Here is a 22,455-nt window from a genome sequence, read left to right as displayed (position 1 = left end):
GTTTGTCTGTCCCAAAGCTGAAGACAAACCTCTGTCTGTTGTAACGCGTGGCATGTTTTGTTCCAGCTTACAAATCACGTAAAATACCTTCGTTCACTTCAGTGTGCTGGTTCTGCAGGCACAAGGTCGTCGACCACGTGATTCCAAGGCCAACTGTCAGCACCGCAGAGAAGCTTCAGTAACTTTTGCGATGCTCCTTCTAGTTCTTGACAGAGCGCATGCTCCGTAATTATGTGCAGAAAACCCATGTTTTCTGTGTATAAAATTTACGTATGTTAGGATTATGTGTTCAAATGTTGCAGTAAACATAACTCCTTGACACACAACAACAATTACAAGTGCTTCAAAGATTAGAAACTTCGCAAGCGTTACTCACAAGACGATTATATTGTCCGACTGACAGAAGACCAGGTGGTGGGGTGGTAGCGTGTTAGTTTGACACACAGGAGATACTGGGTTCGATTCCCGTTTGATTGCCTCCAATTTTTTTCTTAACTTGAGCGACTATATATTTCAATTTATTTATTACAAACATTCTGATTTTATTTGCTGTGCGAATTGTTGAATTTTGAATTGAATTTTGTTTTCCAAAGGATTAGAATAATTTCTTGTGAATAGTATTATATGTATTTCTGGATCATTTTCTCGAAAGAAATGTATACTTTTCGCCAGGCATAACATTTTATTGAGTATGATTGTAAAATGATGAGAAATACGAAAAAAAGAAAAAACTACCGTTAAAAATTATTTTCACAAATAAAATTTAAAACGGTATCCACCCAAAAAATACAATAATTAGTTGCTCGAGTTATTTAAAAAAAAATAGGGCAATAGAACGGGAATCGAACCCAAAGACTTCTTTACGTGGAACTAACTTGACCACTTGAAAATCATGTAATAGCTTCGCCTCATCAAGGCTCTTGAAACTCATCGAAACCTTCAAGCGCTTTTCCTCGATTTTGTTCTTCGTTCTAATGCCCTATTTTTAACCGTGAACGTGTTTTATTTCTTCAATTAAAACTTTAGTTTACAATTTAGTTCATCATACCAACCTGTGTCCTTCGCCCTTGTTTATTTATAGTTATAAATAAAATCCCATTGGAGCATGGAAAACCCTTTCACTGTTCATTAGTCAGTCATTGTTCTCTGCAGTTTTCAATGCAACATTCAGGCTCTCTGATCGTGCATCGTACTTTTCACATCAGGTATCCACATAATTTAAAATATTTATAAGTTGTTTTAAGCGAAATTCTCCATTCTTATTCTTTTCATATATGATATCAATATCACATTGCAAACAGTTATTAATGGTTTCAATGTAATTTGTTGGGAAAAAAAAGTTTCGTATTACTTTAGATTCGAACATGCAAACGCAAGTATCAAAGTATTGCTTTAGACAGCACTCACGATTTTGAAACATGGAAAGTTGGTGTGTAATGACAGAATGTAGCTACTGTCATATTAGCACTGACAACTATTGTATGGACGCGATAAGAAGCGGCGTGCAATCAGAATGCAGAACGTGACCAAATTCTGTCTCCTCGTTGGCTGCCATGTGGTTGGGGGGTTTCTACGTTGCCACCTTTTCACAAGTTGGCAAGCTCGGGCATTCTGGCAAGCATGAAAAATTTTATCTTCCTGCTCTACACAGCAACCAAAAACCTTCACTGAAAGAACCTTTGTTGTGTTTTTATTATGCTACATTGCAAGCATCAGCTACCGGCATCTTTTTACTTATGTTGTATCGTATCACAATTACCAACAAAAGAAAATGCATCTTCTGTTATGAACAACACTGTGGCAAATCGTTCTCCTTTGATTTCATGCCGCCTCTTTTTGCCTTTTTTGTCACGCCGCGATTGTTGAAGCTTCAGAACGTACAAATGAAATGTATTTCTTGAAAATTACGTATAAACAAATTACGTACAACTTCGTTTCGTTAACACGTTTTTAAATTATATTTTGAGGAACCTATACAAAAATTCACCTCCAAAACAGAATTTTACAGAACTGAGTTACTGTATTAGGGAGAAGAATTTATCAAGAACAAATCAATTGTGTGTGAATTGATTGATTGAGTTCGTGTTTTAAAAGTCCACTTTATGCACACTACGGCTAATCTGGAATGGACCTACAGTTGGAAGTGGGATCCGAACCACTATGTGCCTCGACAGGGTATCAAACCCAGGACTACTTGATTACAAGGCGACAACACTTACTGTACCCTACCACTGTGCCATCGCGGAGGCGCATGTGGGTGTGTGAAGTGAGATAATTTGGGAGCTATATGAGAATACAGGCTCTGGCAATACAGAGTTCAATAAATTACAATGAAACGCTTGGCAATTGCTCGATTTCCTTAACATTAATGATAGATACATTTGGTACATGTGTTATTAATGCTTTGAGCTACCTGTATGTAAAAACATAAAAAATGAATGAAAGAACAGAAGTAGTAGTTAAATAATCAGTTGTTTTTGCTTACCGGCTACCATTACAGTGGCGCTATCCCAAGATCATCTTCATTGTTGGTTGGTAAAGGAACATCTTCATCTGAGCTACTACTGTCACTGTTGTCTTCCCGCCCAAGTGAAATTACAAAATCCTCAATTTGCTGCTCTTCAACTCCCTTCTTTTTCCATGCTTCGGAAATAATCTTCCTTGTGTGTTCTATAGCCGAACGCCACCTATCTGCTGTCACATCCCCGATAGCCTGTTCTGTCAATTGCAACATTTTAGATGGTGTAAAAGGTGGCAAAGTGTTCCTCTGTGCTACCAGCCCTTTGACCTGTGCCCAAATAAGTTCGATTGCATTGTACATACAATGATAAGGCGGGAGACGGACCCCCATATGTCCCGCTTCTTCTGCAAGCTTGTCTATTCGATATATGGGGAACTGGGGTTTGTGTAACATAAGGAGCTGCAGTAGTTCAGCCTTCCTCATGTTTCTGTGGGCTCGCGAAAATCCTGAAGTAGGTCAATCCGGCAACAGCGCGTTGCTACCAGAGTGGGTGGTCCCACGCCGCTTGCTAGCGCGTCCCGACAATAGGAAACGTTCTCAATGATCACGTGACTGCATGTTTTTCGCTAATAAATAACTGCTTTTTTTCAACACATACACAAATACATCGTCGCTTCGGAACATCAAATTTTCATCTTTCCTGCTTTAAGATTACCAACATACGAAGTGGCATGCAATTGAAAAGTCCAATTATAACACCATGAAGCCTTGTTTCCATGATTATGAAAAAATATAAATATGCTGACCAAGGCAGTAATTTATTTTATTAAAAACATAAACTAAACGTAACGTTTCAACCTTCTAGCAAGGTCTTCATCAGACTCTGTATCAAGTACAAAAGTAACAAGATACACAAAAAGGGCATTATATATACACAAACTTCACTCCCTCCAGACTATTAGAAAGTTATTAGGAACTTTCTAGCAGGTGGCTTTCACTTTCCAACTGTACTTTCACCTAAAAGGCTAAACATAATTACTTTCATATAGAGTGAAGAGATATTCATATAGAATATCTCACACTCTTTTTCGTTCATTTTTCTCCCTTCTCCTCTCCTCTTTCTCTCTTGTCCTTTCCACTCTTTCTAACACTTTCTTCCATTCTTTGTTTAACTTCAGTCCCCCATTCCAGTTCATTGTGTCTTCTTCACCTTTCTTCTCTATTTCCTTTGCTTCCTTCCATTTTCTCACTAACATTCTCTTCTCCCTTCCTATCTGCTTAGCCTCATCCCACTCTATGTCATGTCCTGTTTCTCTCGTGTGTTTAAATATCGCATTTCTCTCTCTCTTAAGTCGTACATCATCCCTATGTTGTTTCAACCTATCTTTCAGTCTCTTTTTTGTTTCTCCTATGTACACACTCTGACATTCTTTACATTTTACTTCGTAGATAATCCCTTCCTCTTCCTCTTCTCTGTTTTCCTTTTTCTTGTTTGCATTCTTTGCTATTCCTAAGATGCTTCTTCCTCCCTTCCTGTAAGTTTTAATGCCCGCTTTCCTAAGCACTTTGCATATCTTTTCCGTGGTCTTGCCCATACTCCTTATTCCAAACCTTCTCTCTTTTTCTTTCTCTTCCAATTCTCCCCTTCCTCTTTTCTTCCTTCTTCTGAAAGATAGGTTGAAACAACATAGGGATGATGTACGACTTAATAGAGAGAGAAATGCGATATTTAAACACAAGAGAGAAACAGGACATGACATAGAGTGGGATGAGGCTAAGCAGATAGGAAGGGAGAAGAGAATGTTAGTGAGAAAATGGAAGGAAGCCAAGGAAATAGAGAAGAAAGGTGAAGAAGACACAATGAACTGGAATGGGGGACTGAAGTTAAACAAAGAATGGAAGAAAGTGTTAGAAAGAGTGGAAAGGACAAGAGAGAAAGAGGAGAGGAGAAGGGAGAAAAATGAAGGAAAAAGAGTGTGAGATATTCTATATGAATATCTCTCCACTCTATATGAAAGTAATTATGTTTAGCCTTTTAGGTGAAAGTACAGTTGGAAAGTGAAAGCCACCTGCTAGAAAGTTCCTAATAACTTTCTAATAGTCTGGAGGGAGTGAAGTTTGTGTATATATAATGCCCTTTTTGTGTATCTTGTTACTTTTGTACTTGATACAGAGTCTGATGAAGACCTTGCTAGAAGGTTGAAACGTTACGTTTAGTTTATGTTTTTAATAAAATAAATTACTGCCTTGGTCAGCATATTTATATTTTTTCAATTGAAAAGGTTTTGCAGAAACCTCAGTTTTATAAATAAGGTTGAAAAAAATCCTTCCGTTGGGCTCGAACTCGGGTTTCGTGCATGCTAGCCCGACACGATAACCAACACTCCAAACGAGACAACACGAAACTCTTTCGCAAGTAGTCGACTGAAACGCAAGTTAATTTTCAGATTACTAATTCCCAGGGAATAACATGCATAGGCAGATGTGTCTTGCATATTCTGTACTGTTGTTATTTCAGTCGCTTTGGTCTCTTCCTAGGTTAATCACGGCAATAATGAGGATTTTTTTTTAGACAAAGATGATAAACAGACACCCTTGCAAAAAAGCCAGAACTCTAGTCTGGAACCTTCAACGCGAGGTGTGTTTTTTGTTCTAACTATATCTATGTGTTATCGTTAGATTCATGGCATTTCGTTAGTTGTTATGAATAAAGTAAGTAAATAAGACAAGTAGGTGGAAGGGACTGGAGAATCGTAGCAACGGAACCATTGAAAAGATATCCTAGATAGATAATCTCTATATCCCCTTGTGATAGAGAACCTATTAGAAGAATGAAAATACAGATTAAACGAACAAATTTGATGTGTATCCTTTCGTCAAAATGCCTAGAAAACAATATTAAATACTTCTTCACTAATAGAAAAGAATATAAAAAAATTGTCCTTGGTGGGGATCGAACCTAGACCTCACTGATGAAAGCTCTGTACGCTAACCAACACTCTATCAATAACACTATGTTTTCTTTTTTCCAGTCAGTCTGTTCCCTTTCTCAACACCTGAAGACTAAAATGCATCTTAATTTCTCTCATAATTGTTTCATGTCTATTAATAGAAACCACGTATGTCAAAAATAGACGCATTCTTTCTATGAAAAATCCCATGTTTCGTACATCGTGCTTCTCCATTTACTGTTACTTGGACATTCACTTGGAAGTTAAAACTTAGCTTTGTGTGTTTGTTTTCACGTGCATGTGTGTGAGAAGAGTGGTGTGCATGTGTTTTCGATTTTTTTTTATTATTTTTGTTCAAAGCATTAATATAATTGTAAAATATGGAATTTACTGTAATGCAAGGAGTGAAAATATAAACCCAGTCCGTCAGGTTCGTTCCCAAACAACATTAAATAATGGAACGTAATGTGGACCGAGTATTATTGCATGTCGAGAACACGAGACATTACGATCGACAATCTTCATCTCGTATTTCTCTTTGGCATCACTACTCAATTTACAGAGATGTATACCCGTGACTGCTATACAAGCCGCAGAATTGCAATGCCAGTTGGGTTGTCTAGTCACAAGGCGCTTGGTGGTCAGACATGGATGGCTTACTTCACTGCTTCTTCAATAGGGTCGTTACAACCCAGAAGTGTCCGTGACTGTACACCCAGTGGCTTAGCAGAGTTTTCCATTGTCCTGCAAGTCAAATGTTTTTGGCCCTTGATGCCAGAGCATTGGATGGATGAACATTACATTAGTTAGCTACTTACCTCCCCCCCCCCCCCCCTTGCAGCCACAATGGGGAAAAAAATAAACTTTTTTCTTGGAGAGGCTTCATGTGGTCAATTAAGTAATTCTGTTTTATATATTTTTTTTTGACTCGTACAATTTTTTCTTTCAAAAAAGCAAGCATGTCTCTTTTGGACATTCAGGGAGACTTCAGCCATAAGAGCCATCCCTTTGACTGCTCCATCCTGAGATTCAATGGAAATTCACTCACATTCGCCTACTAAGACTAATAGTAACTACTACATGCAAGCGAACTCATAAGTTAGTGCTGGGGGTTATTAGAGCTTCGCTCTCGGTACCCAAATTTTAATATCTTTTATATGGATGGGTGCAAATCTGTCGAATCAGTTGAATGCACCTTTGTTGGGACTTCAAAAGTTACAGCTATGCTTTACATTCTGCATGTTCCAGAAACATGACAGAAAGTTATGCAGTCCTAAAGGACCTGCACTTTTCCGATGTCTATCAGGTTGTCTACCAGTCAAGAAATTATGCTTGTGGTCAAGAATTTTTGCTATTTTTTACAGTATATAGATGTACTGAGATTTGATAAAATTGAATATTTGGAAATCTAAAATTGTATTGAGTTGTTCAATTTGTTTCTTAAGATTTACATTCTTGTATGATTGAAGTTTTGAAAAATATGAAACAAAGTAATGTGGCCATTTCCATCCAGGATGAAGTCTGAAGCATTAATTTTTACATGCATTAATAAATAATCTCTTCTGAAAGTACAGCTTCAGTTTTCATCTTAACCAGCCTTGTGCAGGGTTTTTTCATTGAATAATCTATTTTCTTAATTTCCAACCATAGCTAAGTAGGGTGTGATTAAATTAATGTTAAGGAAAATGGGAAAAATGTCAAGAATTTCTGATTTGTTCAGAGCTCTAGTCCAACTTCTGCTGGGTGCCTAGTCACATAGGCATAGAGAGAAACGAAGCAGCCGATGCTGCTGCCAAGTCTACTTATGCAGATGACAATGTTCTTGCCCACCTTTTGCTAACCAGAGACCTACAGAACGTGTTTTATTTTCTACTTCTTTGACACGTGGCAGGAAGAGTGGAAGGAGGTAAGCGAAACAAGCTTCATGCAATCAAGCCTTCCAGTGGTGCATGACATGTCTCGTCCCGTCAAATTAGACACAGCTGTCTCACCCATGGGCTGGACCGTACGCTGTGTCCTGTGAATAATGCTATTTTAAGTGTTCGACGTATTCATCTCAAATGTGCCGATTTTATTTTTCTCAGGCAGAGTTTTACCCTTCCCAACAATTTGTCATCCATGTTGGGAGATGATGACTGTTTCAGCAAATGTTTTTAGCTTTTTGAAAAGAGCGGCCCTTTCGCACTGTTTCTGAGGAAGTTTTTAGAATATCATAATGTTTTTTAATGTGTTGTGTTTATCCTGTCCAGGTCACTTTACAACTTGCACATTAACCTTTCTCAAGGGCCTCTTTACATGCATTTTTTTTTAAATTATAAGTTATTTTAAGGGTTTTAGAAGAGGGAATTTTTCTTCGTATGCTTTGAAGGATGTAAAATGGCCATAGGTGCTAAAGCACTCAATGTTGTTTATATCAATCAATCAGTGCTGCGTGTTGAACTGGACCTCTAGATTGTCAATGCAGATGCAGCATCACAAGATAAATTAGAATCTATTATTTCTCTTGTAGTCTACAGTTGTTACAAGCATAAAAACAGAGTTTTTTGTTGTGACGTTTCAATTACAATCTACCAAAAATATGTAAGGTGGCAATGGGAGACTATTCACTAGTCATGCGTCACCCAATTAAAAAGTGAACTTTAAACCTTGTCCCTCAAAAGGTTGTTGCCACACTGAAATGGTATTTACTTTTAATGTTAAAAGACCTTGAAATTATTAATGGTAACTCTAATGATCACAGAACATACATTTCTTAGACTTTTTCAAACAAGCCTTTTAAATAATATACAATCAAAACACTGACAGGAAAAGAAAAGCTGATTCAACAGAAATGTCCACAAAATGGAAAAATGAACTTCACAAAATTCCTCTAATAGTGGTGACATAACCTATATGTGGGTGCCCTGTGTGACAAGAAAAATTAGCATACACAACTTATTATCAGGGGCAAGGGGTTAATTGGCCCCTGGGGCTCAGCACCTATAGAGATTTCTGACTCCTTTGAGGTGTTTACAGTTTACCAGTAAAAAATAAAAATATAAAACCTTGTTGCAGTACAAAATGGCTGTGGCCAATGTGAGCTAACTCTTATTTGAATCCATAGTTGCCGATGCCATGGGGCTTGGGGGGGCTCGAGGCCCCCCCCCCAATATTAACAATGTGAGGGCAGAGCCCCCCAAATAATTTTGCTTCAGAGGATCTAATGTATTATTTTGCTTCTCTTGTAAAGTTTACTCTGAATTGTGCCACACGAACTTAACTTTAAATACACATTTAAAATTTTCTAGACCATCAACTTTGGGGGACTGAAACCGCTAAACCATCAACTTTGAGGAGGCTATGACCAGAGACAGCAAAACACATGATTTATTACTATATACTAAGTATGTAATTATGAGTATTGTTAAATTTTTTACTAAAAAGAGTTTCAAAAGACGATTTTCACAAACAAGGGTAGTGGATGGGACGTTTGGGGTACAAATGGCTCTCGCATAACATTCAGAATGAGATCATTGATATATTAGGGAGATCTGTTTTGTGCTCCATGGTAGCAGATAATAAAAGTCGGGAATATTTTGCTATTATGGTTGACGAAACTTGTGACATATCCATCCGTGGACAATTAATATTCTGCATTTGAACTGTGAATAGAAAATTTGATATTTTTGAGGAATTCATGGGCTTTTATTAGGGGTGTGGGGGACGGGAAATGTTCGAAATTTCCTGAAGCTCTGAAAATCTCGAATTATACACATCATTTTCACTTTAAGTGATTTCTGGATTAAAAACTAACAATTTACGGTAAGTTCCAGAAATTGACAATGCAGAAAACGTTGAGAAAGAACTACATTTTAAAATGAGCATTTGGTATTTCTCAACTGCACGGAATCCCGAAAATTCAGTTTTCCCGATCCCGGTCCTGACTTTTCGAGATCCTGCACACCCCTAGCTTTTATGAGATTCCGAACGCTGAGGCCAAAACTTAAAAAAGGGAGAGAGTGAGTCATTCATTAATTTATTTCAGTGATCGGAGCCCCCCCCCCAATAATTTTGACAAGTCGGCGCCCCTGTTTGAATCCCTTGAAAATATTTTGTGGGGTATTAAATTTCAAATACCACATGTAAAATTAGTATTACTGGCAAAAGTTCATGAATTACCAAGTTTAATTGTTTATTGTGTGGCAATAAGAGCAACTGAATCTTTCTACTGGATTCTTAACTGTAGACAATTTACACTCTGTAAGTTTATGACAAACTGTGTATAAAGGTAGAAAATTAGGTTTCTTTCTTATCTGCGAGCAAGTTAATTCGTTATTTAAGATGAGAATCACATGCCCAGTGGCCCCTGTGGCTAGGTCAGTGCACCAATTATTCTTATTACTGCAGATATCATTTTATGATATTTGTGAGAACTCACTCAACCACATTCCCCATATGCCATTATTTAGATTTAAAAACATTTTACATGTAACGTAAGATTTTAGTTTAGTTCTTTGTCTGAGGAAGACAACCGTTACATGTAAAGTATTTTAAAATTTTAATAAACTGCCTTGGTCACAACTTGAGTTTTACCATTATTTAACATAGAAAATATATCAGCCACAACATGCTACAACCAAACATTTCCACAACTTGTTTGCACCAGAATTATTTTCACAAAGCTATTACAGTGTTACCAAAACTTTCCACATCTTCCAAACAATATGTAAAAAATCATGTGACAGATAGTAGTCATCCTGGATATGTAATTGAGGATTGAACAGTGTGTTGCCAACTTATACTTTGCATGTGCAATAATTCAGCAGTAATTTGTTAACATTTAGTTTTGTGTGCAATTCTGTATTTTCTTTGTTATTCTGTGAAATGTTATTCCGCAAGGAAATACACAGGTAGGTTAATCTGGTTCACTTACAATACCTTGGTATTCCCCGTTATTTTTTCTGTTTTGTTTGTATATTAATTTTTTTACTTCACACAAAAAATAGCTTCTATCACCTATCACCACTTCATGAGAATATATTAATCATCTCGGTCAGAAAGCAGGAAAACTGGAAAATTCATCCCACATGTAAATTAAACTTGAAACAGAAAGCAGGAAAACTGGAACATTCATCCCACATGTAAATTAAACTTGGAAAAATTCAATGATTTGCTAGCTTCATGGCTAAAGAATATGCAGGCAGACTTAACCCCACAATATAGTGATTTTTGTGAAGTTTGGAGCCAGTATCTCTAATGACATGGAAAATATGTCAGTTTGTTTTCATTGTCCTTTATTTTACGCTCTGTAGGTTATATTACAACAATACCAAATGCCATCCAAGTATAAATTAGATGTGACCTCTTCTACAATTCATTGTAAAGTTAGGATAAATACAAAATACAAATACTAATGGAAATATAAAAGCGGCAAATTTGAACAATGATTGGTAACGAACTACAGTAAGAAGATTAAACTTTCTTCTTAATTAATTCATATTATATTCAATTTCCTGAAATATTGAGCTAACACATCTACACTTTGCAAGTTAATAAATTCAATCTTTTGACCTGCATTCCGCTACATATTTCCCACACAGGAAAGGTCAATTTGTTAGAAAAAAATATGGAAAGTGTAAAAATTATTGAAGTTTTGTGCTATTTTTATAAACTTACATTCAATATGATTATATTCTGGTCTTTAAGTCAGAAATATATTTGCTTTCAGGAAGGCTACTGACGTATTCAATGCAAAAGCATCAGAATAGATTTTTCATTTGTCTACTGCCTGTAAATAATGTACAACCTCCTCTTCCTTTCTTGCAAAAGAACCTTTTTTTGTGTTTAGCTGATTTGATATGCTTCAAAGGGCATTGTGAAGATCCCACGCCACTAGACAACCACAATCCTTGCACACATGAACTTGATTATCTGTGCTACACAAGTCTTTACTGTTGAACCAATGTGACTGATCTTTGTCGGCCCCACCTCAAAACTTAGAATCTATCTTTCAGAAACAATGACGTCAACCACCATGTCAAGGCAGCCACAGCAATGGCAATATAAAGAAGACCTGGACATGAATGCACTAGCATTCGACATAGCCTCAAGATATTTCGGTATTCAGTGAGGACTGTTATGGTAAGAATTATTCTCTCCAGTATCATATATACGTCCCTCATTTTAATTTTTTCTAACATATGTGGTACATGTACAGTGGCAGCACAGGAAAAAGAGCTTTCGCAGACCCACAACTCCTGTGTGGAGGGGAGGGGCAAAATTGAATCAACTTGATCAAAACAACCACAATTTATAAGTAAGCAAATAAGTTCGCAACTCCGAACACAACACAAACACTGAAACGCACTTAATCGAACTGTAACATACTACAAACTAAATCTAAATAATGAAGCAAAATTGGATGGAAGGAAGTAAAGATGTATCTAAACTTTGATCTGACAATTAATTTGTTTCAGTTTTCTGCAAGTCTTGTGTAAAGGCTTTGGAACAACAATGTGTTTATGCTCTCTATTTCTCCCTCCTCCCACTTATTTAAACAAAAAAAAAAACATCACTATCACGAGTCTTCAAAATATTATTGTGAGATCAATTGTTTGGTTTGCAATAAACAATTTTCTTCGAACGGCAAATACCAAAACATAATAAAAATAAATATAATTAACAAATCTAATCATTCTAGGAGATATAACAAAGATAGCATTCGACATAGCCTCAATATATTTCGGTATTCAGTGAGGACTATTATAGCAAGAAGGAGACCGTGAGAGTGCACTTGATTCTGGGAGACTCCCAACCATTCTGGAAGGGTTGGTAACCCTAATAGTGGAGCCAGCAACAAATAGATATTGCTATTTTCAGTTTTCTTTCTTTTGCATCCCAAGTGTTTCTAATGGTTGTATTACAATCTCAGTTTACAGAACAAAATGCACAGATTAAATTGCATTCAATTAGATTAGGGGTCAATCTGCCTCAGATTGCTTTGATATTTACTGATGGACACATGGCAAGGTGATACATCTAATAGGTTTTCTCCTGTTATATTGTTGTACTCCTCAGGCACTACTCTGTCATTTTGCATTGCAGGCTGATATATGTAATAGAGCCATTGGTGGAAGACTTGTGCTTATCCTGAATCAAATATTGTCCTCTGCTTTATTTTTCTTTCTATTATTGGATCTAACATTGTATAAAGCAAGGAAATGGACACTGTGATAAACAATCTATTTAATACATTTGGCACCAGTTATACACATAGAACAAGAGCCCCCAACATTTTTCAATTTCTGGAAACTTTGGTTAAACTTAGCGCATATCAAATCATCAGCTGCGTGTTGGTAGTGTCTAGGATTCAAAGAACAACATGGCTGAATTTCTAATTGTTTTAAGGGAGTTTCACAGAATCTAGAATGGAATCATTTGGACCTACAAATATAGATGGAAACAGACTATAAATTAATCATTTTGCTGTTAATAGAAGGGAGTTGTAAATAAAAGCGAAGCACTAAGCATACCCATCAAGCTTCCTAGCAAAAAATAAATATTCAATATGTTCATTTGTTCCTTAGATTAATTGGCCCTCAACACCTCAAATATTGTCAGTCTTTGACCACGGATTCTAATTAAATGACTTCGTCAATTACAAAGACATTACCAGAGAAAACATTGTGAGACAATCAAACGTAAAATCCTCTTCCTCCTGGAGACTCGAAGGGTCAAACACAAAATTGGGTTCACGGCACACACCCACTTGCTACCACAGTACAAGGCAAGCTCTCCATATTAAATAGGTCTCAATTTGATACAAAAACAAAATTCTCTTTTGTATCAAATCCATATCTGGGAGAAGAACTTTTTGCAACAACTGATATCATTACAGATGTCTAAGTTAGATTTCAGACTGAAGTGACATGTGTCACTTGTAAAAGATCTCTCGGAAATAAATGCAACTTTTTGGTGACACGATAAGCTGCATGTGTTGCTTGTCATGTGCATGTCACTTGGACTGGGCTGTTTTCTCAATATCGTCTTGTGTTGCCTCTATTGACCACACATGCAGTGACGGCGCCAGCCTGAAATAATTGGGGGGGGGGCTACAGATTCTGGAGTCAAATTCTAGGGGGGCTAACTGATAGTAAAATATTATGTAAATACATTTTAGCCACTATGGCATAATATTTCCAGCGACATATTTTACATCACTATGTAAGATACTGTATTCGGTTCCTTCACACACAAAAGTACTTTTAGGCACTAATGTTTTAGGTCAAACAAAACACAATAAATATATATTTTTCTTAAGCCATTATTTAATTGAACAATATCACATACTTACTATTGAGATTACAAAATATACCTTAAAAACGACACTCACTCTCAACTTTGGATATGTGTATTAATACTGCATGTATTTCTAAGTAAAGAATGTGAATGCTCTTTTGCTGAAGTGAGAAAATGAATCACAGTAAGAACGTCTGCTCATAAAGAGAAGCAGCTACAAAATAACATGCAGCCTTTGCAAGCTTTTCCCCAATGGGCAGAATAGATAGATAATTTAATTTTTGGCATCAGTTTTAACTGGGACTCTCCAAACTGTCCTAATCACAACAGCAGTGAACGGTGGCAGATTGTAGTTTTTGGTAGTTTAGAAAATCGGCACTTTCTGAATTTAAACAACTAATTCCAATTAACACAGCACTGTTTCAAGTAAGCCTTTCCTTTAGTCCAGAAATTAGGCAATCAAGGACTGGAAAATAGATCCTAACTTGAATATGTTCTTCACGCGTTGCTCTTTTGCTTTCACGTTGCGTAATGCTGAAACCATTTTGGAAACTTTCAGTTTTGTTAATTTACTACGGTGCTTGAAATATTATTTTCATCTGCAAATGTCTTCACTTCTTTAATAAGGCCCTGATAAGCAGTATTATGTATTCGAAATTCATGTGTTTTTTCCATGAGATAATGAACTAGGATAAAAGCAGTTTTCTGCAGAATCAGAAACTATTTTCAGGTCTTGCAGAAGGGCATACAAGAGGGCTAGAAATGGGGAAGATGAGAGAAATACCGTTCACTTGCAATAATATTTCCGAAGAATAGACTTGCCACACTCAAAGAACAAAGATATTTTCACTATAAATTCACCTCCCCTAGACAAATACATTGACATAAAAACAAAGAATACAGTTGAAATTCTCGCACCGAGCATTTTGACATGATTAGTGAAAATAACTGCTGAAGATTATAATTTTATTTAAGAATATATTATGCATAAAAAAGCTGATCAATATTGGATAAATAGTTTTACATATGCTCCAAAGAAAGATTCCTGCACGGAATCGAAATTGGCCACTATGACGGCACTGCAGAAATTATTTTCTAACCTCACAAATGATAATTAACATGTAGTTCTAGCCCTACAAGCAATGAAATTGTCCAAGCGTGCTGTTTGTGCCGGATTGCAGTGTTTAATTGGTCGGATTTGTATTAAAGTCCACTATATGCACAGATGCTAATCAGGACTAAACCAAGAGCTTATAGTATAATCGGAGTCACTTAACAAAGATGCTTCACTTGGGATTGTACCTGGGATCCCATGGTTCAAAGCAGTAATCTTATGCTTACCACTGGACACAGGGACGGGAGGCCCAATTTTGATCTTTTTAATTCTTAACATTTAAGAATTTCTCTCTCGCTTTCGGATATTTGCAGATATAAGGACAGACACAATGATGAAATGGATGAGACAACATCATCAACACTCGGAACTGGAATAAGGAACCAACAAACAGAAAATAAACTTGTCTGCTCTTTAGATGTTGAGCATCCTCCTACTTATAAAAATTCATTTTTCATACCTGTTAGACCTATTCCAAAAAATAGTGATACGATTTAGAGAGGCTAATAATTGTTCACGTTTAGCTGTGTATGCATATAGTTTTCGACACCACTTGAACCTCCAACAACCAAAGAAACAATCTCACAGTCACTGAATACATCCATCTACCATTCAGACAGCAGAGTGCCAAGCCTTCTTTTGTAGTAAGTGTGGCAACATATGATTGGCCAATTAAGGTATCAAATGATGAGGGCCCTTGTTGATCCAGATAGATCTGCAGCTCCCCAACTAACGATTTTAGAACAGATCGTAATAAACTACAATGAAAATTTTATAATGGAAAATATTATGTTAGGAAACTTTACGTTTTTCTTATTTTCCGTCGAAATGCATCTACCATACTATAAAAATCTGGGGGCTACAAGGGGGTCTGAGGTCAGTTTCAGCCCCCCTAGGCCCCCCCCCCCCCCGTAGCACCTTCCCTGCACACATGCCCAGTAAATGCTTTTTTACAGACTGTAGGTATCCATGTTACTTATTTTTATCTTTTTATGCTCTAAAAACAGTGGAAACATTTGGATAAAAGTCAAAAACATTTTTATTCAAAGTGATAGATGGACTCATCCATATGTTTTCATGTTCACACACAGATCTAATTTTCTACAGTTTCATCGTAACATTGTAGGAGGTAGTGTTTACTTAATGTGAATCATCGTGTGGTGCAAATTGAATGTATTGTGACAGGAAGTTTTACGGAACCAGATTGTTTATTTTCTTCAGTGGTGTGTTCATTGCATATAATATTGCAAACATTTAGAACGTCCTTCATTTGAACATGCCAACCTCCTCCTGCCAGAGTTTCGAATCCTGGCCTGGACATTGGTGTTCTTTGTGAGTGTCCCTTCAACAATTTCAATATCAAAATCAAAATTAGTCAAAAATGACAGAAAAACGAAATAAAATAAACCAAATCAATCAATTATTAATTTGACCATATCAATGTCCCTATTGGCACTTGTTGTGAACATACCTGTACAGCTGTATCACGGTGTTTGTTTCCTGACAAACACTGGGTGACTTGAGAACGCTGTTCTGCATGAATTGTCTTGCCACATGATTGACAAAACAATACCGGCAGTAGTGACCGCTGTGTTGTGTAGTCCTGAATAGGATAGTTTATTGTTTTGCTTTATTTTACTTCACTTTTTGTGCCACTTTTGGCTAATTTGCGAAGATGGGGATGAGTGATGATATGATGAAATTGATGAATGGACAGTCACAAACATCCATGCCCAGGCTGGGATTCGAACCTGGGACCCCTGGTGTTGTAGCATGATGTGCTAACCACTCTGCCACAGGGGCCAGCTCGAATAGTGTAGTGATTTACTAATTTACCACATGTTTTATCTCGTTTATCCATAAACTCCAAAATATCTATTTACACAAACAATTTGGAAACTTTATTTTGTCAGGAATGTCTACAATATGTACATTTTATGTTATTTTCCTAGAAATATGTGTTTTATGTGTTAAAGGTAAAATTATGCATTTTTATGTGAAATAAGACCAGGCCTGTAGCTAGAGGGGGGGCAGGGGGGCAACTGCCCCCCCCTGAGAGCCTGCTTTGCCCCCCCTGTGAAATATACAAAACACAATCCAACCTGGTATTCTCACTAATCTTTACAATTATATCCTGTATTACTGTAGCAACTTAACAAAGACACTTATTGATTTTGTGATTTAATTAAGTATGTGGGATTCCTAATAATGTCATACTAGGATTGGGGGGGGGGGCGGGGAATCCCTGCCTGATTCAGACTTCGGGAAATTATTTCGTAATTTTCAGTATCTAGAACAGTTATGACATTTTGAGAAGTCTTATATTAAAGGTGCCTAATGTGTTTGAATGTCTTTCTTGGATGTGTTGCTATGAAGTTTGAACTACTTAATTTCTTGTTTCCCAAGTCTACCATTTGGTAATAGTGATTCATGCAGTAGAGAGAGGGAGTGGATATTAATTTTTTGTTACTTAGCGTTGCTTTCCTGCCACTTCTAGCTAATCGCAACAATGAGTGACGACGTGAAATTGATGAAGAGGCACTCATAAACAGTGCCGCAACCACAGGGGGCAGGGGGCATTGTCCCCCCAACCTTGAACTGAAGTCCATTCTAGGGGGGCAAACATTTAAGTAAAAAAACAAGACTAGCAGAATCTAAGAATAGTAGGACAAATGAATATTCAAGATGGAATTAGTTTTTTCTTCCAGACGGGCAAGGGAACTTGCCCCCATTGGTTTCAAATTTTCATAAAATTTTCTTGCTCTCTTCGCTCGCAATATCTGCTATTGTTATAGTCCAAGTTCAGAGCCATAGCTATGGGGCCAAAACGGTCTAAATGAAATAAAAAATGTGTTAAAGAAAGTGCCATGGTGCCCTGTGAAATTATTTGCACCCTAATGAGTCAATATGTTTTCAGTTTGAAAAATTTGGATCTAAAAATGTTCTTGCTCTCATCGATCCCAATATGATTGTTTTCTATAATGCATTCTTAATTTACTCGAGAGAGAAGTAAGACCAAATATGTAGCTACTTCAGACTGTTGCTAATGAATAGTTTTGTTTCAAATGCACGAATAATTCTTTTGAGGAAAAAGAGACAAAATTTGTATTATTTTTACTGTTGACTTGTTATGAGGCGGATAAATTAATTATGTAATGTATTTAATGTATTCTCATAAATAATATACTGTATATATTAAGAGACTTTGAATGCATACACAATTTAGCTTTAACATGTTGCATACTTATGTATTTTCTTATTTTACGTCGTACCATGTTGCATGAATAAAATACAGTATATGTTTTACATGAAAGTAATACATGTCTTACATGAAAGTAATACATGTCATATGTACAAATAGGATTATGTTCACCATGCATTTTGTGTCTTTCAAAAATACAGTTGTGTGCTTGTTTTCCAGTATTAACTAATGTGAAATTGAACGTGTTGGAAAAACATTTTCAAATCATTTGTTCCATCACAAATGCTTTAGCACCGACTTCTAACTCCTTCTTGCGCGATTTTTAATAACATCTTTGATGCTACTATTATTACTACTACTACCACCACTATATTAAAATTATTATTATTTGCATGTTTGTCCTGGTACTGGCCCCCTCCAGACAAAAAATTCTTGGTTGCGTCCACTGGCGCACGCAGGATTTTTTTTTTTTCTGGAGGGGCTGGAATTGTATAGGTGGATGCTTTCAGTGACGTAAACTTATAGGGGTCCGTGGGAACATATTTCACCTAAGAATTTGTCATGTTATTATTATTATATTTGTTATTGTTATATATTTTCATATTAAAATCAATAAATAATATTTTTAAAATAGCGAGTATGGTGCGTATTAATATCATAATACGTGGAAGGGAGAATTTGAGATTTTTGAAACTTATAAGAACCCAATGTTTTTCAAAATTTGGCATCCCTGACTGCTTTCTAGTGGGTGGCATACACAATAAGATATATCGTATATTTACAACTTTCCACTCTCAAAAATATCACCTGGGGATAATTTTATAGGGCTTGAATTTACCACTCTGGTTTTTCCAGAGTTTATGGTGCTTTTACTTGAAAATGTCAATTTTACAAAATTTATGAGGGGGCTGTAGCGTACGCCAGTGGTTGCGCCTCTCCTCACAAAGAACACTCATGCCCAGGCTCGAAACTGGGACCCTTGGCTTCGTAGTGCGTTGTGTAACCATCCCACCCTAGAGGTTGGCTGGTGAAAGATGTAGGACAGCTTAGTTAGTATCAAACATGATGAAAATGTGATAGTGTTTCACATTTATTATTTTGGTTAAAAAGCGACAAAATTTGTAGTTGGATTCTCATCAGATTCCTTTGTGCGTAAAAATCTTGTATACTGGAAGCTAGAGGGAAACATTATGAAGCACGATTTGTAAAAAGCTCCCTTAATCAGCTCTACAGAGAAACTCAAAGCTGTTGGTACATATTAATCGTCTATTAACATTATCGACCTGTAAATATCAAGTAGATACAGTCCCGACTAGACTTTATCTTTGTATTCTTTGGCAGCCCGGAAAGGTCATTCTCGAAATACTGTTATTTGATGTTGCTCGAACTTTTTTTGTTCGTTGGAGTTTCAAGATATCATCCCTTTCCTGTTACTTATAGCTTGGGGGGTGGGGGGGGACAAGTGCACCCTGCTATATCTGCTGCCAATGCGACACAAAATAATAAAAAATTTGCCCCCTCTGTGATTGACTTTGCCCCCCCTACTAAGAATTCCTGGCTACGGGCCTGAATAAGACTTCTCAGATTAGATTGTAACTGTGTGATCAGCACTCCTACCTACTATGGCCAACCTCCACAGCAGCAACAACAACAACAACAGCAAAATGTTATTACCTAAAAATCTGCTCCCTACTTACCGTATTTACTCATGTATAATGCTCACTTTTTCCAAAATTGCTCCCAAAAACTGTGGTGCGTATTATGCACGGAATAATTCAGACAGCCAACACGAAACCGTACAGGGTCATTCCATGATTTTGGGACACTTGTATTGATTTTTCATATTTACTGAACCCTATCATGTTATATATCATTGTAAAGCTTAAATCATGCAGTTTCTGAATATGGCAACAGTATTCCATTCAAGATAATGACACTAATGTGAAATGCAGTTGAAATAAGTTTATCACAAAATGAAAGAACATGCTGATTTATATTATGCTTTGGATTAAAGAAAACCTAAGGAAAAAGAAAACAATAATTAAAATGTATTACTGGCCAAATAATAATATATAATTGGAGTGTGTAAATTCCTTAATGGAAGAAATCTTGTGCTGCTAACTGCTAGTTTCAAGGTCCTGAATGTGCCTTGTATAAATGTTACATCAGTCACGGAAAATGTATATATTTTGAAGTTCTTTTAGAAAAAGTAAAGAAGGAATGAGCAAAACCATGTATAAAAGTTTGAAGGCCATTTCACACGATTTTTCACTTTGTAATGTAATGTTCTGTGACACCAAGAAAAGCAGTGCAACTCTGACGGCATTTGAGCATGCACCTTCCGTCACATGGGAATGGGATGCATATCAGCAGTATTTGTTGGGCGATAAATAACAGAAAATAACTTCCTGAGCACTGCAAATCCATAATGTAATTTTGGTCTCGCTTTCTACTATTACAGAATAAATAAGGTGGTTAAAGAGTGAAAGCTTTGGGATGCTAAACACAGTGGAGGGAGAGAGGGAAGGTGGCATGGTTGGAGACTTATTGTTTACAGAAGAGGTTATTCCCCTCTTTGTCCACATAGCAACAGGTGACTCATTGAATAGGTATGATGCTATTCACTCTTGATCAGCATAGCAACAGCTTTACGACCTACAACTAAGGAAGTCATTTATCCATTTCTTGAAACTGCATTGTACTGTGCATTATATACGAGATATAATTTTTTGTAACTTTTACCCATCAAAAATCAGGGTGCGCATTATACATGCACGCGCACTATACACGCGTAAATACGGTATCTCAAAGCTCCACAAGGATTAAAATCTCCAGCGCTGATAAAAGTGAAATCATTTACCTTCTACAAAAAAAGTCATTGATGGCAGAATACTGATTATATGATATACCCATAATTGGCATAAAAGAGGCATATTTTAATAGAGAAGGCATTTTTAAAATTAAATATATGAAACATGTATTTTAATGTTTGTACTGAAACATAAAGGCTGCAGTACAGCATGTTATTGTATTTTATTTTTTTGTTGATATTGCTTTGGTGAATTGTCAGTTTGTGTGCTGTTAATAACTCTTTTGCTTCAAGGGTCAACAGTTCCATAATACTGTTAATAAGTACGGTCAACCAGAGGGTATACAGCATATACCACCATATATTCCCGACTACAGTCCTGGGGTCCAGATGCCAAAACCTTCATTGACTTGTAAGAATGCAGTTTCCAGGATGATGTGAATGGAAGAGAGGTTGACATTTGGATCCCTTCCAAAACACCCCTTACACACGTGTTATAGAAAATGCACTAGAATGCATTTCTATAATGTAATAGCATTAGAAGATGCAATTTTTAAGAAAACAGACAGTTACTGTACCTGATCGTAATAGATGACTCTTCAAGTCCTCTAGTGGCTGACGAAGAAACCGCATCCATTGAGATCTATGTTGAGCTCTGCGCTGAGCCAGAATCTCCTCTCGCCTCTCCACTTCCTCCTTTACCAGCATCATCTTCTTCAACTCTATCTTCCTGTATCAGAAATGTGGTGTTAATGAACAAAACAACCAATAATGGCTTGAATTATTTGACATATCTTATGTTGTTTGAATGTATTTTTATTTTTCAAAAGTTTTGAAAGAAAGATAAATAATGATTACATAAAATTGAATGTCTAGTCCCAGACTCAAAATCAAAACGTACAGTGGCAAAGCCCATGACAGGATTTAAAGTGTCCGCACCCCTAAGCCAGACTAAATATAGCCATCTTTCTAATGTTTTCTGTGTAGTTGTTGACTTACTTGACTTAATTGCTGTTGCTCCTTTTGGAGCACAGGGCATCTGTGCAGGTTAAATAACACTGTTCTACAAATTTTCACTTTTTTTTCTGTTGCAGAGAGGAAAGTAGCTGTTTCTTACTGAAATTGACCTCCTGAACATGAATATGCATTTCATTTTCTAAGATTTGCTCCTAATTTGAAGTAACGGCACAATTCGTTTTACCCATAAGCAAAGCATTGGCTCTTATTTTCAAGATAAGCATATTTCATGTCATATAACAATTAATGATAAGCAATGTGGGCATAGCTTGATAAATATATGAAGGGCGCCCTCAGAAGGGAGCCAGGGGACACTTACCTCCCCCCCCCAAGATATCTAGAAAGACTTAAATACTATTCAAATTTTGAAACTATAGCGTGAAAACGCAGATGAGAGGTGCTGTGAAGGACATTCCATTAAGTACCTATTCAAATTATCCTAGTGCTGGTGATGCTTTATGAGAATACTCTTAACCGAGGAAAAGCACCACTCCACGTTTCCTCCACTTTAAACTCAGCTGGTCCCCTCCAGAGAAAATGTCCAGCAAGCAGCCATGAAATATATGGTTACTGAATCCTCGACAAGAATGTTTTGCAGTTCAGTTGTACAGGAGAAAGTACCTT

The 22,455-nt window shown here is 36.7% G+C and overlaps 1 protein-coding gene across 4 annotated transcripts in view; it reads right to left on the bottom strand.

Annotated features, from left to right (window-relative positions):
- The window catches only part of LOC145988830 (uncharacterized), a 197,324-nt gene that overhangs the window by 43,085 nt on the left and 131,784 nt on the right, over positions 1 to 22,455 (bottom strand). For all 4 annotated transcript variants that reach the window (XM_083124045.1, XM_083124048.1, XM_083124046.1 and 1 more), the window contains one exon: positions 21,393 to 21,544. In XM_083124045.1, coding sequence (XP_082980171.1) covers positions 21,393 to 21,544 — 152 coding nt within the window. The remainder of the gene's footprint in view (positions 1 to 21,392; positions 21,545 to 22,455) is intronic.

Source organism: Lepisma saccharinum, chromosome 6, assembly GCF_977018435.1.
Source record: "Lepisma saccharinum chromosome 6, izLepSacc3.1, whole genome shotgun sequence".
NCBI lineage: Eukaryota > Metazoa > Arthropoda > Insecta > Zygentoma > Lepismatidae > Lepisma > Lepisma saccharinum.
This window is presented reverse-complemented; position numbering and strand designations above follow the sequence as displayed.